This window comes from Mytilus californianus, unplaced genomic scaffold (genome assembly GCF_021869535.1).
Source record: "Mytilus californianus isolate M0D057914Y unplaced genomic scaffold, xbMytCali1.0.p SCAF_1, whole genome shotgun sequence".
In the NCBI taxonomy this organism is placed as follows: domain Eukaryota; kingdom Metazoa; phylum Mollusca; class Bivalvia; order Mytilida; family Mytilidae; genus Mytilus; species Mytilus californianus.
Window position 1 is genome coordinate 40,084,154 of NW_026262581.1, and position 13,445 is coordinate 40,097,598.

General features: G+C 33.5%; 2 protein-coding genes across 3 annotated transcripts in view; one reads left to right on the forward strand and one right to left on the reverse strand.

The window, feature by feature from the left end:
* Positions 1-13,445, forward strand: part of LOC127701625 (terminal uridylyltransferase 4-like) — a 697,935-nt gene that overhangs the window by 156,780 nt on the left and 527,710 nt on the right. The gene's annotated exons all lie outside the window — the stretch shown is intronic.
* LOC127702112 (proton myo-inositol cotransporter-like) overlaps positions 9,129-13,445 on the reverse strand; it is a 117,728-nt gene continuing 113,411 nt past the window's right edge. Inside the window, exon 9 of the mRNA XM_052206181.1 lies at positions 9,129-10,015. Within this exon, the coding sequence (XP_052062141.1) occupies positions 9,834-10,015 (182 nt within the window). The 3' untranslated portion in view covers positions 9,129-9,833. The remainder of the gene's footprint in view (positions 10,016-13,445) is intronic.

A 13,445-nucleotide genomic window follows, 5' to 3' on the forward strand; every position in this document is an offset into this window, starting at 1 on the left:
ACTAACATAATTGTTAAATAAAAAATTAATGTAACATGATTTCTGACAACAAATGTGACCAATTTTCACTGTAAAGGGTATGATTTCTAAAAATTGAATTTCACATGCCTGTCAGTATAAGAGCACCAAACTTGTTATATTGACTTCTGCTTGACTTAATTTCCTTCTATGATCTATTTCTAGCATAGAAAAACACATCAAGCTTTTGTCAAAACACTATATCACTGAATTCAAGCTCAAATTGTACTGGTAGTAGCATATGCATATTAGTGGTTCTATACCTAAAAACAAAAATCTAATTATATTCTTACATTCAGCATATCAAATAACCACAAGAATTCAAGTTTTGTTAAAATCAAACTAAGTTTTATTTTGGATTCTTTGGACCCTTCAGTTTGAAAAAGGGGCCCAAAATCAAAATTTAAAACACTCTGTTAGATTGCATACATTAAAGAAGACCAATAATTTAATTTTTGAAGAAATCAAACAAAGTTTAATTTTGGACCCCTGGTCCCAAATTTGGACCAACTTTGAAAACCAAGCACTAAATCAAAAATATAAAACACTGTTGGATTGACCATATCAAATAACACCAACAATTAAATTCTTGATGAAATCAAACAAAGTTCAATTTTGGACCCCAATTTGGACCAACTTGAATACTGTGCCCAATATCAAAAATCTAAATACACGCTTAGATTCAGCATATCAAAGAACCCCAACCATTCATTTTTTTAAAAATTCAAACAAAATTTAATTTTGGACCCTTTGGACCTTAATGTGGACCAATTTGAAGACAAGCCCAAAAATTAAAAATCTAAATACATGATTAGATTCAGCATATCAAAGAACACCAATATTTCAATTTTTGAAGATTTTATTTAATTTATTTTCCATGAACCAGTAAAACTGACCTTTTTTGGCCCCATTATTACAAAACCGCTAGGACAATAGCCCCAAAAACAATCCCAACCATCCTTTAGTGATATGGAACCTTGTGCTTAAATTTCATATAGAGATGCATGATCTTATACTCAAGTTATTGTCTGCGAACCAAAATGTCTTCAAACTCAGACGCAGACAACACCATAACATAATATGAACCCAAATAAATTTGCGGTCGTGTAAAAACTATGTCTTAAAAAATTATCTCGTCGTAACTTTTGAACGGATGGTCGGACAGTTTTAGGTCTATTATATAAAATGTAGAGCTTTTCAAGAAGAACATTTTTTATGCTGTGTGTATTCAAGCTTGAAATTTAAGCGTAAAAACTTTTTGAGCTCTGACCTTTGGCCTTTGGTGCAAATGAAAGGTCGCATGAACTGAATATTATTGGTGAAGGTTCCATATTTCTATGATTTCCAGTTCTCAAAATACAACTTTTCAAAAGTTGTGTACAATATTTCAAGTGAAATAACTCTTATAAGGATTGATAACAAAACAATTGTTTATGTTTATTAACATTGCCATCAGTTCCTGTACATGCTGCCATTTTAGATCGATTCTATCTGTAACAATTTTTAAGAATATGCAAAGAAAAGAAATTGTTTCAAGGGGACATAACTCTAAAAGGGATGATAAAATCCTACGCAGCGTCATCTTGTAATACTTCATGATGAGATCTACCTCATGTCCAAATAAGGTTATGATATCTTCAAAAACAACGGGGGCGGGGTTCTATCGCTGGTCCACAATTTAATTTGGTCATGATAATTTCAATAGAAATGTCAAAAAAATGTTGGAAGAAAAAAAACGGAAAAGAAATATTAGAAAAACGGTAAGGTCTTTTCCAACGTAGGGGAAAGACCTTAATTTTACAAAACAAATAAAATTATAAAAGTGATGGATTAATCACTCATGGAAAGATTGGAAGAGTAGATTGGATAATTTCAAATCATATTTAGGTATGGTGTGGACCAAAAAGAGCATTAATATATAGCACTATTGCTAACAATTGCATTAACTGCAGGTCTTTAGAAGGATAAACACTTTTTCAGCAGACAAAATGAGCTTAATGTAAATCAATGATAATGGGGCCCCTTACCTTGTAAAACAATTTCGTTAAAATTGCAATTTCATATCTAAACCAAATAATGTTCCCCATTACATGTTTCACCTATTACGTTTTATCTTTAGAAACAGAAGAAATTACCAAATAAAGATTCTTCTAATAAAGTTCATCAATTATCCTTGTAGGGTATGGGACCAACAGATAAACTTGAAACTATGATCTTTATTGTCTCCAAAAATTAATCTAAAAAGGTTATTTTGGGGGCATTTTGTAAGTTGAAACATAGGTATACTTTTTTCTCCCCTAAGAATTGCTTATTGATTTTGAAAACAATTATCATGATTTAAATATATGACACTGAAGATTAAAAGTTGAATATTGTATTTTAATTCAATTTATAATTTACTATTTTCTGGAAAAGGGCACTGAAATGAAAATGTACTTTTTCAACATCACAAATTAAAACACTTATTTTATTGAAATGGGGATTCATTCTTAATTGAAAAAATACGCTTCCTGCATTTAAATGACTTAAATTGTTAAGATATTTGATGGGGAAAGTACTGTTTTAATGATGTGCTGTATCAACACAAAGTCAGGATTCAAATTTTACTGTCTGTGCCTCATGTATTAAACTTTTTCACATAAATAATATGCAATGTGTTGAAGAAAGAAAATATGAAATAAAATTGATGTTAAATGGGATGAAAGTATGAAAAGGTGCTGTCAAATTACTAAAAAAAAATATTTGTTTGCTTAGGTTAAGAGTTTTGAAATTTACATACTGTTTCAAGCCAATCTCTGTAGCCTAAATTGTTGATAAATTACAGAGGATTATTACACATATTTATTTAGTTAAGATAAAATATAGACCTTACTTGAATACTTTTTTTTATATTCAGATTTCATATTTTTTTTCTTTTGAAAAAAAAATTTTTGTTAATCCTTAATTATTTAACTTTCAGACATAATTTATAGAATAACTTTCTGTAGTGAAGAATAAAAGTAATAGGCAATGCGTAAATCTATCATTTCTATATATCGAACATCTAATATACATGTCAGTTAACTGCTAGTAGTCTGTTGTTACTTGTATTATTGTCATTTTGTTTATTTTCTTTGGTTACATCTACTGACATCAGACGCGGACTTCTCTTGAACTGAATTTTAATGTGCGTATTGTTATGCGTTTACTTTTCTACATTGGCTAGAGGTATAGGGGGAGGGTTGAGATCTCATAAACATGTTTAACCTCGCCGCATTTTTGCGCCTGTCCCAAGTCAGGAGCCTCTAGCCTTTGTTAGTCTTGTATTATTTTTAATTTAGTTTCTTGTGTACAATTTGGAGTTTAGTATGGCGTTCATTATCACTGAACTAGTATATATATTTGTTAAGAGGCCAGCTGAAGGACGCCTCCGGGTGCGGGAATTTCTCGCTGCATTGAAGACCTGTTGGTGACCTTCTGCTGTTGTCTGTTTTATCGTCGGGTTGTTGTCTCTTTGACACATTCCCCATTTCCATTCTCAATTTTATTTGTGTATTCAATAATGAGGTCAAGTATTTGTGTATTGAGATGTATAATGAAGGGTCTGTTTAATTATGCAAGACTGAGGTTGATCAGTAATTTGGTCAATAAGATTGGCATTTAAAGTAGCACAATACAAAGATTTTTTCACCCCCAATCAGACAACTTTAAACTGATGTAATTTCTTTCATCCAGCTTTAAATTTTATAAATGAGCTACCAAAAGAAAGAAGAAAGATTAACCTTTCAAATGGTGAAAACGTCTATTTGACATAATTATTACATAATTAATTATTATGTAATTAGTTGCTATATTGAGATGTCCACACTTGAATGAAATTAGCTTCTTTGTTATTCATAGCATCCCAAAATATTTTATAGATTCTTGTATAACACAGTTTGACCTCCAAAAGCGTGTCTCAGATTTTTCCTATTGTATTTCGTTCTCTCATAAACCTTCAATGAAGTTTGCAACCTAAATTCATAAGAGATCACCAAATTTAATTGGGTATAAAATTTGTTCTATTGATGTTTTTGGAAATCTGAGACACCCTTTTGAAGATAACTGGTCAAGGAACAACATGTGTGAAAATCAGGCATATAGGGGCACCCATCTAGGAGCTAAATTCATTTAAAACTACATTTTCATGACAAAAATGAATGCGTCACAATTGAATAAATAAGGATTTTCCTACTTGTACCCCATTAACTTCAATATAATTCACACATGTACCATTGGGATATTTCAGGATTGGCCTTCAATCATAAATCAATTAGGTTTTGACCAGTAAGAAAGTATTCAATTTCAGCAATTCTAAATATATAGAGAAAATGCACACCCTATACATCGAAAACCAGATCTGGCGGGAGATGTTATATCATTATTGACCTTGTTGTAAGTCAGTTGCTACTGATATGGTCAAAACTCCGCCCACCATGATAAACCTTTACTACTAATGATCTCAGAAGTTTAATTACACATTGCATTTACTTTTTTCAATATGGATTTTATTCATTAAGTACATAAAATAATATATTTTGTTTTTTGATTCTTACAAAAAGTAAGTTATGCATGTGTACACAAAATGATCAGTTGGTCAGTTTAGGGGATCCTTATGGGGGATTTTTAGAATTGTAATTGTATACAAGGACAATATGGTGTTTTACACAAAGTAGATTTTGTTCAATTTTGCAGTTTGAAAATGAAATATTTAATTTGTATTTTCTTTTAAAAAGAATTCACATCTAAACATTCTCCCCAAGAAATTCCAGTACATTAATTGTTATACAATTACATTTGTTTAATTTCTGTACATTTATATTTTGATTCCCTCTATATCTCCAAATTGTTACTTTGTTTTTTTCTCCTGGCAGCTCCATAAATGAAATGTATTTTTATTTGGAATTCATTATCTTCATTTTTCCATTAATTCCTAATCCACCTCTTTTTCGTAACTGTTATTTGTATTGCTGGTCAGTGGTCATAAAGCTATCAAATGATTCTATTGATTAACCACAAAGTACTGCCCACATGTTCTTATCTTGTATCAGTCAGACACGTGTTTTTGTTTATATAACTAATTATCATCAAAACTCATTAACAGTTCAAGATATGTAAATGAATTTTTCTTCTGTGGTTTTGGAATATTAAGAAGTAACAAAAACAGCTGAAAATGAAATTTTGATAAAATTTAGTTGCTTTTGTATTGTGCTACCTTAAGGAGGTGGGACATCGTAATTAAGGCTCCAACTTGTCTATTTCAGCAATTAGTCTCGGAAGTAACAATAACAAGAAATGATTGTAACAGGATGCTGTTACGAAGTCTCCCAAACGAAGCTCCCATAATTCGTAATTCCCAGGGTCGCCTGACATTGGGCAACGTCCAGTGAAAATTGGTTTGGTCCAGTAAAGTTATATGCATTAGTGATGCCTGGGGACTAACCTTGTATATCATTCAAATCATCTTGGCATGACAAACCAGAATATATATGGTTTAGGGGTGGGGATCTCAACTATTTACAAGATATTAGAACATTGGGGGTGGGGGAACCCCTACGGAATGACCGTATACGTCATTCAAATGTTCAAGACATGACAAATAGGAATATATATGGTTTAGGGGTGGGGATCTCAACCATTTACAAGATATTAGAACTTTCTCAAATGGCAGGGGGTCGGGATGACCCCTGGGGACTAACCCTGTTTATCATTCAAACCATCTTCCCATGACAAACCAGAATATATATGGTTTAAGGGTGGGGATCTTGATCACTCAGAAGATATTAGAACTTTCTTAAATGGCAGGGGGTGGGGGTGACCCCTGGGGACTAACCCTGTATTTCATTTGATGTGCTTTATCATGACAAACCAGAATATATATGGTTTAGGGGTGGGGAATTCAACCATTTACAAGATATTAGAACTTGGCAGGGGGTCGGGATGACCCCTGGGGACTAACCCTGTATATCATTCAAACCATCTTAGCATGACAAACCAGAATATATATGGTTTAGGGGTGGGGATCTTGACCACTTACAAGATATTAGAACTTTCTTAAATGGCAGGGGGTGGGTTTGACCCCTGGGGACTAACCCTGTATTTCATTTGATGTGCTTTATCATGACAAACCAGAATATATATGGTTTAGGGGTGGGGATCTCGACCATTTACAAGATATTAGAACTTTCTCAAATGGCAGGGGGTAGGGATGACCCCTGGGGACTAACCCTGTATATCATTCAAACCATCTTAGCATTACAAACCAGAATATATATGGTTTAGGGGTGGGGATCTTGACCACTTACAAGATATTAGAACTTTTTTAAGTGGCAGGGGGTGGGGGTGACCCCTGGGGACTAACCCTGTATTTCATTTGATGTGCTTTATCATGACAAACCAGAAAATATATGGTTTAGGGGTGGGGATCTCGACCATTTACAAGATATTAAAACTTTCTCAAATGGCAGGGGGTCAGGATGACCCCTGGGGACTTATCCTGTATATCATTCAAACCATCTTAGCATGACAAACCAGAATATATATGGTTTAGGGGTGGGGATCTTGACCACTTAGAAGATATTAGAACTTTCTTAAATGGCAGGGGGTGGGGGTGACCCCTGGGGACTAACCCTGTATTTCATTTGATGTGCTTTATCATGACAAACCAGAATATATATGGTTTAGGGGTGGGGATCTCGACCATTTACAAGATATTAGAACTTTCTCAAATGGCAGGGGGTCGGGATGACCCCTGGGGACTAATCCTGTATATCATTCAAACCATCTTAGCATAACAAACCAAAATATATATGGTTTAGGGGTGGGGATCTTGACCATTTACAAGATATTAGAACTTTCTTAAATGGCAGGGGGTTGGGGTGATCCCTGGGGACTAACCCTGTATTTCATTTAATGGGCTTTATCATTTAGAACATTTTCAATTTAAAAGATTGTGTCTATCACAAACGGTTTTCAATTTATAATCATTTGAAAATTTTAAAAAATAAAATCCCATAGGGTTCTATAGTAAAACCCTCTTTTCTTTTTGCCCCTCAAAGTACCCCTTTATAAACCCCATTGCACAAACAAAACCCTGATTGCACCACTAGACATGTTAGTCTAACATATTGTGAAACCCTAAGTTAATCTGACAAGCGGTTTTGGAGAACGGGTGCGGACAAGTTCAAATTTAAAAGCGGCGGAAGAAGAAGAAGAAGAAGAAGAAGAAGAAGAAGAAGAAGAATAATAATAATAATAAGAACTGAGCAAAAACAATAAGTCTTCCCAAACTTCGTTTGGGCGACTTAATTATTTCTTATTATTTCTTATTGTTACTTTTTGCGGGTATTCATAGCCAGTGCCTTATTATAATGATGAACAACAATGCCCCTTTCAGTAATTTGGTAAAAATGGTTTCAGTGAATGAAAAATATCATTTATTATACCAAGGAGATGTTCTGTATTGTAACCAGAGATTTGAACTGTACACGTATATACCTAACCAAATTATTTTCATTTACCTGTGTTTAAAGTAATTGCAAATGGCTAATATTTTTGTTCAAGAATATTGTTTTTCTTAAATTGTTTAACATTTCACATCGGTATAACATGTTACTTTTATAATTCTTCCCTTAGTTTATTTATTTTGTATTTGCATTGTATCATAGATCAAATTTATTTGTTCAGTGTATGTTCACTGGTGTTAATATGTCTTTTGATTGAGTTAAGCCATTTCAATTGATATTTTATAGTGATGTTACACTAATGTTTCAGATAAAGGTGAAGGTTTGGTACCATTAAATCGTTTAAACCTGCTGTAATTGTTTGCACCTGTCCTAAGTCAGGAATCTGATGTTCAGTAGTTGTCGTTTGTTGATGGGGTTCATAATTGTTTCTCGTTTTTTATATAGATTAGACCGTTGGTTTTCCCGTTTGAATGGTTTTACACTAGTAATTTTTGGGGGCCTTTTTAGCTTGCTGTTCGGTGTGAGCCAAGGCTCTGTGTTGAAGACCGTACTTTGCCCTATAATGGTTTACTTTTATAAATTTTGACTTGGATGGAGAGTTGTCTCATTGGCACTCATACCACATCTTCTTATATCTACATATATAGTATCAGTTGTAATAGATGTGGGATGAACGTCAATAATCTCATCATAGATACCAGACTTAAAATGTTGTACGCCAGCCGCGCGTTTCGTCTTCAAAAGAATCACCAATGTCTCGCGAATAAAAAACATTAAAAAGACCAAATAAAGTACTATGAGACCGCAAATTCAATCACATATGATCTGTATTAAAAAGGAACTTCAAAGACACATTTTTGGAGAATATCCTGTTTTTCAATCTTTAAATAACATGTGCAACAACTCTTTAGAATTATTAGTATGTCATCTGTTATACTCATACCTTGCCCACCCTACTTCTTGTTTTTCAGTGACATTTGACAAATTTCAAGTAAAACAAATTTTCAAATTCTACCAGTTCAGTAATTGTTAACTTATTTGTTTTGTTCTGAATAGGCTGAACATTATGAGATGGTAAGATTTTATTATTATAGGGATACATCATCATCTTAATTTCATATGATTTCTTACTGCAATAGATGTTATATTCAACGAGAACTATTGAAATAAACCGAAAATTCATATGAAAGTGAAAATTGCGTTCACCGGATTCACCGTCACACATCTTCAGCTGGTAACTGGAGGTTCCTGTAGCCACTTCTACATAAGAGTATAGCATCCTTTTGAATTCTCTGCACTTCTCTGGTTTAGCTTCATACTTTATCAGGGGCAGATTCAGTGATATAATTATAATATATGCCGATGAAGGAGGGGGGGGGGGGGGGGGCATACACCATCTACACCCCCCTTGTTTATTGATGAGTCTTGACATGTTATGTGACATAAACGGAATCAGGATCAAAGACAGGTCGGACCAATTTAAAGACAACTCATGTCAGTTTTAAAGACAACAAAGATCAATTTTGAACTCTGGTTGGTGTATTCAGTTTAAAAGAAAATTCAGACCAATTTTATATAACATGTTAAAGACAGCTTGTACCACTCTTTTAAAAGACAACTCTTAGGCAATCCTGTAGAAATTTATTTGTGAGATTCGATGGATTTAACAAGACAATGTAAACAAAAAGGTTGTTGTGTGTTTGAGAAAGAATACCCTCCAGAGCTTTTAAGTTTTTATGTTTTTTTTTTTTTTGTTGATGTTTTTTGTGGTCATTTTTTTCACTGTCTATTTTAGTAAATTAATGAGTACTGTTTGAGATCTTCTACTCTTTAAAATATGGTATATCTAAAGACAGTACAGGGTAATTTAATGTTTTTCCTTTATTTAGACTGGTTTAATGAGCTTCTGTCATTTTCATTTCGACTCTTTGCAGTACATAAACTAGCAGTAGACAGATCATTACTCAAAACTCCCGTTATCTTCTGTTATCCTATGTTATGTTGTGTTTAAAAAAAAAATTCTGAGCTTTATATCAGTAGCATTATTGCAGAAAATGTCCTATCGTTGAAAAATTTCATTGGACAAGAGCTTATCTATTGTCATCAGAAATATCATTGTAATCTAACACTGCACTGATGATTTAACAAGATATGAACTTCATCAATTTCAGACATAAAATTAATTACAAGTATCAAAATATTTCAAAGCTTCATTTTTAACAACCTCAAGCAGAAAAAATACACCTTTAGCTTTTTAGTAAATCATGAAACTAAAGAAACATAAAACATGTCAATATTCAGTCAGGCTGATTCTATGAACAAGGTATCACATTAATTTGCATCGATGATAGTCTCATTACAACTTTTAAGCTGATCATAATGTGAATCTGAACACCATCCCTTTTCAAACAAAGCTTGTACTTCCTCCAGTTTCTTTCCTTTAGTTTCTGGTAGTGCAGCATAAATAATTATAAAACCAATTATCACGATGCCAACAAACAACCAATATGTTCCTGAAATATACATGAAATTTCAATCAAAGCATTATATCAAAATGTTTGAGTATAGCTTTTAACCAGTAGAGGTGTTTAGAAGTTATTCACTATTTGGGGGGGGACATTTTCAAGGCATTTCAAGAACTTTTGTTATTCTGATAATTACTATATAACTTAAGAAGGCCTTTTTTATCTCTCTTATAATTAATTCTGTTATCCCCTCACAACAAAGGTGCGAAGAGGTGTCATAATGTGACTGTTCTTCCCACTTGTGCACACTGAAGAGCTTGTGTTTCTCAACCCGGAAGATCTTCACCACACTTGATGTTCAAACCTCTTTATAAAGTAATAATGGTTTAATAAGTGTTTGGTATGAATAAAACATGTAAACAAGAGTGCAAACACTGAAATATCTCGCCTGCTTTATTGACCATTGATTTTATGTTGATAGTCCTAAATATAAAGCTTTACTACAAGTATCACATAAACTTAACATGATCCAAGAAAAAGAGGTCAAGGTCAGATAAACCAAACCGGAAATACATGTAAGCCTTACAATCATTCCATACACCAAATATAGTTGACCTATTGCCTATTTCTAAGAAACAAACTTAACCATGAAAACTTAACATTGACGAATGAACCATGGAAATGAGGTCAAGGTCATATGAACCATGCCAGACAGACATGTACACTTTACAATCAATCTATGCATTAAATATAGTTGACCTATTGCTTATAGTATCAAAGAAACGAACTTAACCATGAAAACTTAACATTGACCAATGAACCATGAAAATGAGGTCAAGGTCAGATGATACCTGCCTGACAGATATGTACACCTTACAATCATTCCATACACCAAATATGGTTGACTTATTGCTTATAGTTCAAGAAAAACAGACCAAAACACAAAAACTTAACACTGAGCAATGAACCGTGAAAATGAGGTCGAGGTCACATGACACCTGCCAGTTGGACATGTACACCTTACAATCATTAAAAACACCAAATATTGTAGACCTATTGCTTATAGTATCTGATATATGGACTTGACCACAAAAACTTAACCTTGTTCACTGAACCATGAGATGAGGTTGAGGTCAGATGAAAACTGTCTGACAGGTATGAGGACCTTGCAAGGTACACACATACTAAATATAGTTATCCTATAAGAGAGAAATTAAAATTACAAAAAATCTTAACTTTTTTTTCAAGTAGTCACTGAACCATGAAAATGAGGTCAAGGACAATGGACATATGACAGACAGAAACTTCATAACATATGGCATCTATATACCAAGTATGACACATCTAGGTCTTCTACCTTCTAAAATATAAAGCTTTTAAGTAGTTAGTTAACGCCGCCACCACCGCCGGATCACTATCGCTATGTCGAGCTTTCTGCGACAGAAGTTGCAGGCTCGACAAAAATGGTTAAACATTTTTACCAAGCCATGGTATTTTAAACCCCCTACCATGGAAAAGTGATCCCCTATAGGCCTCAGATTTCAAATTGTCATTAGCTATTCAAACCACTTTATATAGTAATGATGCTTTTATAAGTATTTGGTATAAATAAAACATGTAAGAAAAGATGCATAAACATTTTTACCTTGACATGCATGGTATTTTGAATCCCCTTTCAAGGAAAATTGAACCATTACCCAACTTATTTACAGTTTACTTTAAACAATTGATTGAAGCAAATACAGGGTGTTGCAGATTCAATATTCCATGGGAGTGATTCAAATTCAACCCCTGGTCAAATTTCCATATGGCATTTTCACCCAGGGTTACATTTGAGGGGGTTCAAAATACCATATGACACAGTTGTGTAGCATTTATTTTTTCAGAGTAGCAATCATTCAAATTGATGATGATGATGATGATGATGATGATGATGATGATGATGATGATGATGATGATGATGATGATGATGATGATGATGGATGGCTACTTAACGTCCCGCGTCAAATTAATATGCATATTTAGGACGAGAACATGTTAATGTTTTATGAATATTTACCTTGCTTTGTACTAGACCGAGATACTGAGCCGTATTTTTAATGTGCTAGTTCACAAGGTGACAGTCCGCATGGAAGACATGTCACCTTACCCGGCCACATTATTCTGACTCAGGGTCGACCAGCCTTTGCTCTTACTCCTTAATGCTGCCTGCTTTAGCGGAGAAGCAGCAAATAATAATTTTAAAGTCTTTGGTTTGACAACACACATTAATTTGACTTTCACATGTCACGCTTACAAAAAATTGGCCAATCCCGCTTCACACTTAGACCCCAATGAGACCCACTTCATGAAAATAAGGAGGGAACTCACAATTTTGGCAAGTAGACTATGTAGATCTTGTCTTGCTGATCATTTTTGTTTGCTTATTTACGTTTCTATTTATCTATTATAGTTTTTCAGATATTAGGCAAAAACTCAAAAAAATGGTAATAAAATGCTCCGCAGGGTGCAGCTTGATACGACCGCAGAGGTCGAAACCCTGAACAGTTGGGGCAAGTATGGACACAACATTCAAGCTTGATACAGCTTTCCATTTGGATTGTGATTAAATATTTGATACAGCATAGGTTTCTGACACAGAATGAATGTGGTCTAAGAACTTAAAAATTTTAAATTGGACATTCACCTATTATGGTCCAATATCCAAAATCTAAATACATGGTTAGATTCCGCATATCAAAGAACCCCAAGAATTCAATTTTTGATGAAATCAAACAAAGTTTAATTTTGGACCCTTTTGACCTCAATGTGGACAAAGTTGATAACGGGACCCAAAAATCAAAAATCAAAATACATGGTTAGATTCAGCATATCAAAGAACCCCATATATTCAATTTTTGTTGAAATCAAACAAAGTTTAATTTTGGACCACGATTTGGACCAACTTGAAAACTGGGCCCATAATCAAAAATCTAAATACATCTTTAGATTCAGCATATCAAAGAACCCTAAGAATTCAATTTTTGTTAAAATCAAACTAAGTTTAATTTTGGACCCTTTGGACCTTAATGTAGACCAATTTGAAAACGAAACCAAAAATTAAGAATCTAAATTCACCGTTCGATTCGGCATATCAAAGAACCCCAATAATTCATTTTTTGATGAAATCAAACAAATTTTAATTTTGGACCCTTTGGACCTCAATGTGGGCCAATTTAAAAACGGGGCCCAAAATCCCAAAACTAAATACATGGTTAGATTCAGCATATTAAAGAACCCCAAGAATTCAAGAATAAAACCCCATTGAAATTGGTCAAGAAATAAGCAATTTATACGAAGTATCTTCTTTTGCACAATACTGTGCAATTAAATATTTCTTGCTATTGCGCAATACTGTACAATTGACAATTTCTTGCTATTGCGCAATATTGTGCTATTGGATATTTCTTGCTATTGCGCAATACTGTGCAATTGAAGA